General features: G+C 43.5%; 2 protein-coding genes across 5 annotated transcripts in view; both read left to right on the top strand.

Annotated features, from left to right (window-relative positions):
• OSBPL8 (oxysterol binding protein like 8) overlaps positions 1 to 9,500 on the top strand; it is a 90,854-nt gene extending 81,354 nt beyond the window's left edge. For all 4 annotated transcript variants that reach the window (XM_040553783.1, XM_040553791.1, XM_040553811.1 and 1 more), the window contains 7 exons: positions 1,222 to 1,311; positions 1,888 to 2,024; positions 2,367 to 2,552; positions 4,096 to 4,183; positions 4,599 to 4,701; positions 5,297 to 5,402; positions 5,677 to 9,500. In XM_040553783.1, coding sequence (XP_040409717.1) covers positions 1,222 to 1,311; positions 1,888 to 2,024; positions 2,367 to 2,552; positions 4,096 to 4,183; positions 4,599 to 4,701; positions 5,297 to 5,402; positions 5,677 to 5,812 — 846 coding nt within the window. In that variant the 3' untranslated portion in view covers positions 5,813 to 9,500. The remainder of the gene's footprint in view (positions 1 to 1,221; positions 1,312 to 1,887; positions 2,025 to 2,366; positions 2,553 to 4,095; positions 4,184 to 4,598; positions 4,702 to 5,296; positions 5,403 to 5,676) is intronic.
• A 120-nt stretch (positions 9,501 to 9,620) lies between these two features.
• BBS10 (Bardet-Biedl syndrome 10) lies at positions 9,621 to 11,881 on the top strand. The gene is made up of 2 exons (XM_040553818.1): positions 9,621 to 9,817; positions 9,906 to 11,881. Exons 1-2 carry the CDS (start codon positions 9,636 to 9,638, stop codon positions 11,848 to 11,850), a joined length of 2,127 nt encoding a protein of 708 aa, XP_040409752.1. The 5' UTR covers positions 9,621 to 9,635; the 3' UTR covers positions 11,851 to 11,881.
• The last annotated feature ends 1,009 nt before the right edge of the window (positions 11,882 to 12,890 follow it).

Below are 12,890 nucleotides of genomic sequence, written 5' to 3'. Positions count from 1 at the left end.
TCTTTAATATGGAATTGTCTTCTCTGGAAACTGAAGAATTTTCATATTAATTGCTATGTGTATCTAGCAAATAGTGATTAAATTAAAAAAGGGAGTTATATTGTCACCTGTTTATTTAATGTACTCTTCTGTTTCCAAAGGTCTTGACTGAAGCTCTGTCTTAACCTCTGGTCATAAGGACACTTCTGTCACAGTGCTAACATATTGCTACGAAACTTAAGAACAACTTGGCTAGGGCAGGGGCAGGAGGAAGCAACAGTCGGTCTCATTTCCAGCAGTGGCATCTGTGCGTGTCTGGGAACGTGTGCAAGAGCAGGGGAGCTCCTCGCACAGGAACTGATCAGCAGCTTGGTTTTTTTGTCTTGTGAATATTTCATGGAGATTTTTAGTTCTCTGAAAACGTTCAGGGTCTTTTTAATCTGGAGAACTCAAACCCAGGTTCCCTTCTTCCACCCTGAATAAAACTTTAAACAAAGGTGGTGCAAGGGTTTCTGCTGACGTTCGGATCAGCCTAATGCCCAGCATTAAGGAGCAGTTTTGCCTACTATTTTTGGCAGCTCTGTTTGCTATAGAAGCACCCACCCAGTTGCAAAGGCTAAAGAAAGGTTTCTCAACTACATGTAAATGGCTTGAACTTCTGAAAAATATGTTTGCCATCTTTGAGGCAGAAACTGATTCAAGGTTAAACAAATAGCCATTAAAGAGAAATGTGCATATGGAGAGGAAAACTGTATTCGGTTGAGATTATAGGGGAAACTTAAAAGTTAGGAGGCTGTAGTAATGGAAGTTTCGCCTCATCAACACACAGGATACATGTGCAGACTATCAAAAAGGGTGAAGAAAATTCCCGGCAATCATTTTTTCTTGTTGCTTTTTTCAGAGTTAATCTCTAGTAACAAAGAGTCCTTGGCAAAGTGGTGAGATTTGTATAGCAAATGACAGTTTCCTCCGAGATATCATCACGTCGCTGTTTTCTGCATTATTTGCCCTTTTCTTTCCAGATTTCTTAGCCAATTCATATGCTGTTGTTCAGCAAAGCTTTTGAGAAAATACAGAGAGAACAACTTCTTTCTGGGGTTGTTAGACAGAAGTTGTGATACTGAAAGCAATCGGGGCTGTTTACGTCAGATTTCATAAATCACTTAATTCCTTAACACTCAACATATATGCCAGTAATTTGCTATTAAAATAAACATGGAGGCATTTCTTTTTGTTTTGCAGCCGTTTTTAGGTAACAATGACAGTGTTAATCAAATATCAGGGAAAATTAAGCTTGGCAAAGAAGTTCTGGCTATTTTGGAAGGTCACTGGGTAAGTAGTGAGTGATAGTGCTGTGTAAATTCTGGCAAGTGAAAACAGCACTTAGTTACAAAAATAAAGACACCTAAATTTAAAAAAAAATAAAGTTGATTAAATGCCACTTTCATTGAAAATATCTTTTTATAGTTAACCAGTTCTCAAGAATGACCTTAGATTCAATGTACTGTTAATTGCAGCCCTTACAGGTGGAAAAGTTGAGTATGTTTGAGTAGTTCCTGATGAAAATACTTTTCAACTTGTGAAATGTTTTAATATAAGTGTTAGTATTATGAGAAATTGTTATGGCATCAGCATGAAATTTTTAAATTTGTTTTAGTTCTGGTGAGGTGCCACTGGTGCCACTGTTGGATGTGGTTAATGGTTCCATTGTGTACCTATTCCAAGCTAGAGCCAGCGCAGAGTGCAGAAATTGAATTTTGTAATTAGCATATGTAATTATTTTTAACTGCATTTATCTGAAATAAAAGAAATTCTTGTTGAAAAAAAATGATTATTCTTTCTGTTCGTATTATTTTGGCACTATTTGAGATTATTACAGTTAAGGTAACTGAACTATATATGTTACAGGACAGTGAAGTTACTATTAGGGACAAGAAGACAGATGTTTCGGAGACATTCTGGAACCCAACGTCTGATATCAAGCAGCGTAGGTTACCTAGATACACTGTGAAGTTCGAAGAGCAAGATGACTTTGAGTCAGAGAAGTAAGTTCACTTTGGAAGCACTTACAATTATTTTTTACAAAATAGAACTCATTATCTTCTCCAAATTGCAAAAATAGGCAGTAGCTGTTGTTTTCCTTCCTTCATGTATTTGTTGATACTGACGTGTAAAACAAGAAAGGAATAGTGTTAAATACTAAAAGTTTATTATTTATAAATCTTACAATCATAGAAGGTCTTGTTGGAAATGTAGATAAAAGGTATATTACAATACAGTAGTGTCTTCTTTAGAGGTTGATCCCCTCACTTAGCCTATAATTAGGGAAATATTTTCAATCAGTTATTATAAACAGATTGTAACTCTTTATATTGCTTATTTGTCAGGCTTTGGCAGCAAGTGACTAAAGCAATAAATAATAAAGACCAAACAGAAGCTACTCAAGAGAAATATGTTCTGGAAGAAGCTCAGAGGAGGAGTGCCAAAGAGAGGAAACTTAAGGGTGAAGAGTGGACGTGCAAGCTGTTCGATCAGGATTCAGTCACAGGAGAATGGCACTATAAATACGCCGAGTGAGTGCTGGAATGCTTATACCAAAACTGCTAGTTAAACGCTTGGTAGTGCCTCTGAGACTCTTGTTGTGCGTCCGGGAGCACAAGAACTCAGAGTTATTCAAACGCAACAAATATGCAGTGCTACTCAATATACCTAGTAATATGCTTCAACCAAGATCCGTAACTTTTTAGCTGAACTTGGGCTGAGCTTCACCAAAGAGAGGGCATTAATAAGTAATGCTGAAAAGACAGTGATTGCTAAATCAGGAAAATATGTTTCGTGTAATCATTGCAATGGGCTTTTCTATCTTGTTGATTTTTTATTTATTATTATTTTATTCCTCTTTTTGGTTATGTGCCTCTATACATTCATGCTATATTCAAGAATTTTCTAGGGCACGGTGCTTTGGGGTGCATTGTGCATATTTCATGTCTCCTCGAGGCCTTGTGGTTCAAGTGTGTGCCACAGAAGCGTTAGAATGTGCTAGAAAGCAGTCTGTGCTGTCAGCTGTCACTGGAAGAAATTTCTGACTCCTTTTCTGCATATGAGGCCAACTCACCACCTGGGCCATATAGAGAGCAGAGTCTTTTATGGTCACTGTGAAGATGTGTTCAGTGAGCTGTGGAATTTAAGATACCTGAATTAGAAACCAGGATTAGGGATATAGGTATCGGGATTGCAGCTTTGAAAGACCTTTGGGAGAGGAATGCCTTGTTCTTATCCAGTTACTGTAGATGATGCTTAACTTAAGCCAAGTTAAGCTAAGATGTAAATGCAGGTGTATGTTCACGACATCTGAAACAGATGCAAATGTTTTAAAAGGCATGCAGGAAGAGATGAAAGAAAATCCCTGTTTAATCGGCAGTTGCTGAAGCTGTGCGTCAGAATGATCTCCATGCAGCTGACTTGCTGTTTCTGTCCTGCAAAGGCCGTGCTCAGTGAGGATGTCTGTCTTTGCCTTTGGCTACTTGTCATTTTCCAACGAGCTCTGTCTTTTGCTTGATTTTTTATTTTTTCATTTTATATCAACCTGCACCTGGAAAAACACTCTTAAAAACCTGAACAAGCAAACTGTATGTAGCTCAGTACTGCTTCTTGACCGATGTTGATTACCATTAGCTGCTTTGGAATGAAAGCAGTCTGGGGGGATGACTGAGTCTTAATCTGTTCTTCCTAGGCATACTGGCAAACAGAGATAAAAGTGTTAGAGTTATTATGGAAGTCAATAATGTACAGTATTCACTGCCTTACCTTGGTCATTTAAAAGGAAGAAAAAAAGGCAAAAAAGCAGCCCAAAGTAATAACAAAAAAATTCCCCTCATTTCCCTGTAGTTCTAGAATAATAACTACGTTAAGCAGAAAACCCCTCCATGTTGACAAGTACGTAGCTCTGGCCAGATGATTTCATAATAATACTGCTGGGTAATATGACGGCTTGTATTCTTACCACTGCATAGGGAAAAAGATCATTAACGTATACATACTGAATAGTTTCTGAGCAAGAAAATATTTCTCATTTAAATTGCTGTGGTATTAATCATTTGTGTTCACTTTGTCTAGTACCAGGCCTTGGGACCCTTTGAATGATATGATCCAATTTGAAAAAGATGGCACAATCCAAACAAAAGTTCGACACCGGACACCGATGGTATGCACCGGTTTTGTTATCCTGTGCAAAAAGATTCACACAATATAAACAAGTGCTCGGATATATTGTGTGATGTGTGTGAAGGTCCTCAGAGCATTGGGAGGGTTAGAAAATATCGTTTTTACCATCCAAAAATGTGGGTTACCTGATTCATAGTCTTTCACTTCTGTGATGCATCCTGAGCGGTAGAGATGACTTAATTGGCTAGGGATATAAAATAACACAAACTTGAACTCAACGGTTTAATATGGCCTTTCCCTTAAATAGAAAGGTGCACAAACTTTGGGTTGTGTTTATATCAACAATCTTAGCTTTGACTTCTGTGAGATATTGTGCTTTTAACTATTGCTGTCAGAATGTGCTGCTTTTGCTACAGTTCTGGTTCTCTGGAAATAATTTGTAAGCTTAATTGTAGGTTAGTGTTCCAAAAATCAAGCGAAAACCAACCGGCCAGAAAAAAGGGGAGTGTGGTTTCTCATCCCCTGAGCCCGATAATCAGGATTCCTCTGGAAGTGAAGGTAGGAAAAAATACGTTTTTGTACAAACATAATAAATTTATCTGACGGTTAAACAGTGTTCTGTAGTCACACATGCTCTTCTTATTTCAAGATGTTTGTATTACAAAATAATATGTGCTTTAGATAACGCTTCAGTACGAAGCACATTCTGGAAAAACAAAAGCAGCAGAATGGCTCATGGTCTTAATTGCCTTTCCTGTCCTCTTAAATATCAATATGTAGGATAAAGTAGGCTTCAGTACTGCACGTATTTAGTATCTGGAAAACAAATTGTGTTTGTAAGCTCTTTTCTTTCTTAAAACAAAGTGAGTTGTTTTAATTTGTAGATCAGTGTGTTGATAGAGACAGATTTTTGTTGTTGAGAATGCTAGCAGAAATTCAACAGTACAGTGAGAGTTGTAAGATAGTTCTAACACTTAACTTGCTGCCCTGTGCTGTAGGGGACTTTGGAATAAAGCTTTAGTTTTCACTAGAAACTCAATTAGAAAACTTCCTCCTCGTTTTTGCAAATCGCTTAGTTTGTCCTTGTTACTTTGTTCAGTTTTGGACTAAGGACTTATCCTGGGAATTAAATCTGTCTTTTGTATTTTTCTAGCACAACTCATGAAGCATAATACAAGAATAAGGAAAAAAGGGGCGGATCTTGGTGAACTGCAGAGTGCCATTGAATCTATAAAGGAAACACAGGAAGACATTAAGAGGTAGTACTGAATAAAATGCTTTAAAATGGTTTAGAGAACGCTAATTTTCTAGGTTTTTTTTTTTGGAGGCTGGTGTGTATCTTTCTGCTTTAGAGCCCTGATGTCATTGAAAGAGTAGGAAAAGTAGTTCAACTACCCTTCTTCCCAAGTGTCAGTTACTCATCAATATTTCATAATTTTCCTCAAAATTTGTGTTCTGTAGGGACCCCTAACATACTAGAAATGCCAAAATGTCTAGATAGTAATTTACAGGATATTATTCTGTATCTTGCAGGGACATTATGGCTCTACGAAATCGAGTCACTTCTAATTCACCGACTGTGGACAACCAGTTTTTGCAGCTGAAGCACTATATCTTCATTTTACTCCTGGTTCTGCTACAGCTTATCATTAATTTCTTGTTCAAATAGGAAGTGTGAACAAGGGCCTTTTGGAACTGGAATGATCAGTTACTGGGGACCATATTTAAGCTGGACTTTAAATGATGCAATATTATTTAAAAGAGCCCTGTAGCAACAACTTACAGAACTTTTGCCTCAGAGTCCATGGTTCAGAATCATCCTTCCATCTACCCAGTTGAAGTAAGAATCATGTAAGTGCCAGTACACTCTTGCTCCTGGTTTGTGCCTCTGTCTCACAGACATACAACATCAGCCTTGTGTTTTATATTACGTCACACGCTGTACTGATGAATCTTCACCACGGAATAGATCAAACTGAAAATTCAGAGGTCAGGCACTGTAGATAGGACATGATTCCTGGTATGGTAGAATAATAAACAAGCAGACTTTGTTACATTTCAACTTACCATTTTTGTAACAAAGTGACTTTAAAAGTAGCCATGCGTACCAACATTTTTTGTAAATGGTGTTGGGTGTTCGGAAGTAAACTTTTCTTTAAGGTCAAACAAATACGTTATTATACAAAGGTCATGAATGTTAGGAACTGTTGAGTAAACAGCTGAAGTCTCTGGGAATTCTGAAATTTGATGTCCTTAATTTGTTTTGGAGGTATGACGGTTTTTATCCTGAATAACTAGTGGCTTATAAACCAGCCGTTTTAATTTTAGAGTTTTGAAATTTCAGACTCTTCATAAATACATTCCTGCATCTCCTGTACAGAGCACATTTTTACTAGCGCAGCACCTGGAAAGGTAATTGTCCGCTCATATTCATGAATTGCACGTGTTGAGGATTTAGGGTATGTTTTTTAAGCCTTGATAAATGGACAGCTCTGAATTTACATTTGTGTGTCGCCATATCATAGTAAGAAGACAGACTGATGATGCCAGGACTCTCTTATTTTTGTAACAAAATGTGAAGGTGCGACGTTATGCATAGTATGTAGCATGAGCTGAGCTTCCCAAAGGAAAGACTATGCAGAACAGAATTTGGCCACTATCAACAGTTCACTTGCAAATGAGAAGTGTGTGTTTACAAGGGAACCAGCCCTAGGAACTGTGGGACAGCTAACAACGCACACCTCGGAACAAATGATAGCGAAACACTGCTTGTTAGATTTGTCCTTCCTGCAGTATATGCTACCTAACTGAACACCACACCCCGGTGCACCTGTTCATTAAGCTGAGCTGTACAAATTTATGTGAAGCTTAAGTTTCAGTTTAGAACCAGGGTTTGCAGCATTTCATTTGAAGAACTATATGCATGTATAGAATTTGTAAAAATTTCATCCAAAACAAATGGGTGCCAGTGTTTATCTGGTGATTTCCTTACACAAGTCACGCCTTTCCGTGTTTGCATCAAGTCAAAAAGGAGCTGTAGTATTGTAAAGGTACTTTCAGCTATCCAGGTGAGATGATGGGAGGATGGGAGGCACAACGCAAAGTGCAACCAAGTTTGTTTTCAGTGGATCCTGTCAGAAATCAAATCCATCCCGTGCAGTGGAAAGTTCAGAGGTCATTTTTGGCTTTTTTGCCATGTCCTGTTGATCCCTTTGCCATGGGCAGCCTTACTGACTCTCCAAGTGATGTCATATTCTGTTCTGCATCAGTCTTGTTCAGTATTTGGTGAAAATACTATTTACTGCTGTTTGTCATTCAAGCTCTTATATTCCTGCGGCTGACATCTTGACAGCACCTCACCTTCTGTTTTACCTTTCCCCTTCTCTTGGCCTCAGTGATGTAAAAGTTCTTTGCTTAAGCAGTCGACTTCAGCTTATTTCTTACAGCTTCATGTTAGTATAGCTACTTCTTAAATCTTTTTCAGGCATGGGGACTCTATTATGTCTACAACTGATGAGACAGAATTTGTGAATGTAGAAAGTCCCTCACTGTTATGTTTTCTGTTTTTTTTAAAAAAGAAACAATCCCTAAGTTAGCTCTAACAGAAACTGAAGTTGTTTGCCATATATAAAATGGCAAACTATTAATATTATAGTATTATTGTAATCTTCTCAGGATGAAATTTGGCCATTCATTATAGTGGTCAAATGTCAAAGCTTCACCTGTCTTACAATCCAAGTCAGGTCCCTCTGTACATGGGGCTAATATAAGAGGAAATGAGTGAAGTAAAAAATCAGAATTGGGGCAATAACTTCAATCTGCTAAAATATCTCAGCTAAGTTTGTGGTGCTGAAACTCTTGAATGATAGTTACAAGCTTTTTATCTGCCTTGTAAATAGGAATGTCCTTCTGCCCTTTTATGTTGATTTTAATCACTTCTATTCAAGATCAGTTATTAACACAGACTCATGTATTTCTACATGGACTGCATGGTAGTAAATGTGGATTTGACCCAGCTAGCTGGCAGGCTGTATGGTGTCAGACAGCATCAGACTAAACAAATGCTCCATATCTGAAATTCATACTCAGCTCAAGACAAGTAAATTTGAACAGAGCGAGACAAAATGCCTATGCTTATCTTCCTTTTCAACTTATTTTTTAGAGGTTACTTCTGTTGTGAAAGTGTTTTTCATCATGGTCCAGGAAGGTAAAGGACGTGTGATGAAACTTTTTACAATTAAAACTGCAGACTTCTGCTTGATGGTATGATCAGATTCCTTAAATTCTAAAAAGTACATTGAAACCTAGGACTTGGTTGGGTTTTGTATTATGTTTCCTTATGTAAACAGAACAAAGTAATTTCTTGCCTGATTCTTACAGTACAGCTGGTCACAGGCCTGGTGCATGAAGCCTTTTCTCTAGCACCTCACCATCGCTAGAGAATCACCATTTAACCATGACGTATGGCTGATCTTGAATATTATGTACTTAACACTGAGCTCTGCACGGAGTTACTCCGTTGACTGTACAGTTTGCAGACTTTTGAGGGCTGTAGCCTCCTACTGGTTTTTAAAGTTTAAAACAGCACTTGTTTCCACATTTGATTTACAAATGTTGTTTGTTGTTGTTTCTTCTTGTACAGGAAGTATTTTCAGACTTTGTTGCCATGTGGTTTTGTTGTTCTGTTTTGTTTTCAAATGCACTCTAAGCCTTTAATTTGCCATTTAGGTACAGATTGCCTAGTTAGGTACGGATGACCTAAGGTTAAAAAGAGTAAATAAGCCATGTGAAACGTAGCAAGTAGCAGTTTCAGCAGCAGGTGATGTTTCTTGCATTTCACACGTCGATTACTTTGAAGTAGATGACATTACTTACTGAGGGCATAGCCTGGGGTTTTTGCCTCCAGTTTAATCTTGTAAAGAAATTATTTTATAGGTCTACCTTTCAAATGCGATGATGGTGGTTTCTTTTTTTTTCTTTGTTGCCCTCCTGTGCCTTTGGGATTTGTTTTATTTTATTTGCCGGACTGGTGTTTATGAAACAGACTTTGGATTCGATGTGTAGTATATTTTGTTAAAGGCTGTTATTTCCCCACCGTTTATGTAAGTGACGTACCACAAGGGTTCTGTCCCTCTGTAAATTTTAATCATTCTTTTTGAAGGGTTATCCTGAAACCTCTGAAAATTTCGCAGATACTCGAGTATTGTCAATAGTGCCTTCTTGATGGGCTTCGCGCTGTTCCGAGACGCGGATGTACGGTTTGTCAAGTTTGTGCCATACCTAACCCCCCCTTTTGTCAAGGCTTGTGTGTTTGAGAACTAGCTTCCCTCGCGTAGTGAAATAAACGCAGAAACTCCCCTCTGCCTCTTCTCTCGCGGCGGGGGGCTCCCGGCCACCTCAGGAGCGAAACCGTTGCGGGAGGCGGGCGGGTGCCGCCATGCCGCTTCCCGCACCTCAGGGCGCCGCGCATGCGCCCCGTGCCCGCCGCGGCCATGGCGGTGCCGGACGCGGGGCGCCTGGCGCAGGAGGCGGCGGCCATGGCGGGCGCGGTGCGCGGCGCGCTGGGGCCGCGGGGCGGGCGGGCGCTGGTGCTGCGGCCCGACGGGCGGCCGCTGCTCACGAGGGACGGGCGGCGCCTGCTGGAGGCGCTCTGCCTGCAGCCGCCGACGGCCAGGTACCGCGGGGGGACGGGGAAGGGAGAGAGCGGGGGTGGGCGAGCGGGGGTGGGGGAGCGGGCGCTGACCGGCTCTGCGTGCCCGCAGGGCGATGGCGGCCGCCGCCTGCCGCCACCGAGGCGCGACGGGGGACGGCGCCAAGACGTTCGTGCTGCTGCTGGCCGCCGTGCTGCGCGGCCTGCGGGCGGCCGGCGGGGCCGGGCGGGCGCTGCCCGACTTCGAGAGGCGGGTGCTGGAGCCGGCCGCCGCGCTGGGGCTGCGCCGCCACCTCCTGTCCGCCTTCCCCGGGGAGGAGCAGCGGGTAGACCTGGCCGCCCTGGAGGCGCTGCTGGACGCCTACCTGCGCGGCCGGGTCGGGCCGGGCGAGCGGCGGCGCCTCGCCCGCCTGTGCTGCGAGTACCTCGGCCGCTGCGCCGCCCGCTGCCCGCCCGCCCTGCGCCTCCTCGGCCGCCATTTCGAGGCGCTGCACGCCGCCGTGCCCGGCCTGCCCCTCGACGGCTCCGCGGTGCTGCCCGGCATCGTCCTCCGCAGGGACTTCGCCGCCTACAGCCCCGCCAGCGGGGCCGTGGGGGCCGTGGTGGTCACCGAGCCCCTGCACGCCGGCCCCTCTGCGCCCGGCGTCGAGCTCGTCGTGGGCTCCGAGGGTCAGTATGAGGCCGCCCGGCGCTGGTGCGAGGCCAGAACGGAAGCCGCGGTGAAACGCTTGCGGAGCAGCAACGTTGGGCTGCTGCTGTCGAGTGTGAAGCAGCAGGACGTCGTTGTCTACTATGCGAAGCTGTACGGCGTGTCCGTGGTGGAGTGTCTCTCCTCGGAAGAAGTTGCCCTTATCCGTGAAATCACGGGAGTCTCGCCCTATTCGCCTTTTGGTGATAACGGGTGTAGTGAAATCACAGACACTGCAGCAGTGACGTTTTGTCGGCCCTTGCTGCTGGGCTCCAAGAGATACGCTCACGTTGGCTTCGCCAGCAGCGCGTGTGCCTTTCAGCCTCATTGCCTCGTTCTTTGTGGGCCAGTGGATGGTGTTAATGAGCAACATGCTGCTGCCGTACAGGGGGCGTTCACGATGCTACAACAGCTGTTTAAGACAGTTGATGGGACGGAGGAATGCAGGTCCAAAGGTGAAAGCCAGAATGATGCCTCAGATGGTTGTAGCAGGCATTCTTCAGCTACTCGGAAGCAACTTACAATAGAAAATATTTATTGTAACAGTAATCAGGTTTCTGAACATCAACTGAAAACACACAGGGGTGAAACAGACACACAAATTGTAGACGCTGCTCTAAAGGGAAGTGAAAATCCAGCAGGTATACAAACAGCTTCGCAGATACCCTCAAATCCCGCCTCACACAGCGAAGAGTTAAACGTTCCCTGCAGAGGGGCTGGCTCTTCAACAGATGCACAGAAACCACATGCAAAATGTGAGCATTCAGGTGAAATGCACAAGGGCTATGAAAGTGATTTACCAGTGGACAATCAGAAGAATTACAGTACTGCTGTATTAACAACAGGCAACGCTAACACAGTTACCGTGTGTGAACGCCTAGATGTCAGTAAAGATCTAGAGAAAGCTAGCTGTGGTATAATTCCATTCAAACATGAAGAGGGTTGTGTAAGTATTGCACAGAATTATTCCAGCTCCATCATAGAAGCAGGATCAGTTTTGCCAGTAGGAGGTTACTTTGAAATCTTGTTACATTATTATATTCAGTACTATGCAAAGCATCTTCAGCAGTCAGCGGTAACTGTCATATCCAGCGTTGTTGCTGATGCTTTGTTAATTATTCCAAAGTCCTTATATGGGACAACAGAAGGGAACAGCTTTGCCAAATTTTATCTCAAAACCACAGATGCACTCAGGAAAAATCAGCCTCTGCCTGTGGATGAGAAAGGCTTGGAGTCAGTGTATTGCAAATACCAGTTAGTAATTTCAGTTCTTCATTGTGTTACAGAGCTTCTCAGTATTGATTTAATAATCGGTGTTAAGCGGCCACTACAAAAAATTGAGGATAATGACTCAGATGATGATCTCTGAAATCATAAATAAAAAATCTTTTTCATGATGCGTTTTCCTGGGTCTTCTTGTCAAGTGGTCGTGTTTCAAAATTCAGTGCTAGAAACTAAAAGATCTCTTTTTAGGTAACAGGGTAAAAAATGATGTGCAGCAGCTGGGAGAGAGGAGTGAGAAACCAGAACCAGCCCTGCAGCCCCCCAGGTCAGTGCAGCAGGAGGGCAGGAGGTGCTCCAGGCAGGCAGCAGCAGTTCCCCTGCGGCCTGTGGAGAGGCCCCTGGCGGAGCAGGCTGTCCCCCTGCAGCCCATGGGTCCCACACGGAGCAGATCTCCACGCTGCAGCCCGTGGAGGAGCCCCCGGTGGAGCAGGTGGATGTGGCCTGGAGGAGGCTGCGGCCCATGGAGAGCCCCCGCAGGAGCAGGCCCCGGGCCGGAGCTGCAGCCCGTGGAGAGGAGCCCACGCAGGAGCAGGGGTCTGGGGGGAGCTGCCGCCCGTGGGGGACCCGTGCTGGAGCAGCTTGCTCCTGGGGGATGGATGGACCCCGTGGTACGGAGCCATGTTGGGGCAGTTCCTGAAGAGCTGCTGCCTGTGGGCAGCCCCCGCAGGCTCAGTTCAGGAAGGATGGCATCCCGTGGGAGGGACCCCACGTGGAGCAGGGGCAGAGAGTGACCGTGAAGGAGTGGCGGAGGTGAAATGCTATAGACTGACCACAGCCCCCATTTCCCTGCACCGTTTGGGGATTGGAGAAGGTAGAAGAAAATTGGGACTGGAGTTGAGGAAGAAGGGAGGTGGGGGGGAGGTGTCTTTTTTTTTTTTTTTTTTTTTTTTTTTTTTTACTTTTTGTTGTCCTATTCTGTTATTAATAGGCAATAAATTAATCTTTCCCAAGCCAGGTCTGCTTTGACCATGACAGTAATTGCTGAGTGATCTCTCTGTCTCAACCTACAAGGCTTTTTCCATCATATTTTCTGCCTCATCGTGCTGAGGAGAGGGAGTAAGGTAAGCAGCTGTGTGGGCACCTGGTGACCAGCCAAGGCAGCCCAGCTCATGTGAGATGCAGCAT

Source organism: Cygnus olor, chromosome 1 (assembly GCF_009769625.2).
Source record: "Cygnus olor isolate bCygOlo1 chromosome 1, bCygOlo1.pri.v2, whole genome shotgun sequence".
NCBI lineage: Eukaryota > Metazoa > Chordata > Aves > Anseriformes > Anatidae > Cygnus > Cygnus olor.
Note: the sequence above shows the minus strand (reverse complement) of the source record. Positions and strands in the feature narration are given on the sequence as shown.

Coding starts and splice junctions, on each gene's coding strand:
- BBS10 (XM_040553818.1), top strand. CDS start 9,636: ATGGCGGTGCCGGACGCGGGGCGCCTGGCGCAGGAGGCGGCGGCCATG. Junction 9,818..9,905: donor CTGCAGCCGCCGACGGCCAG/GTACCGCGGGGG, acceptor GCGTGCCCGCAG/GGCGATGGCGGCCGCCGCCT.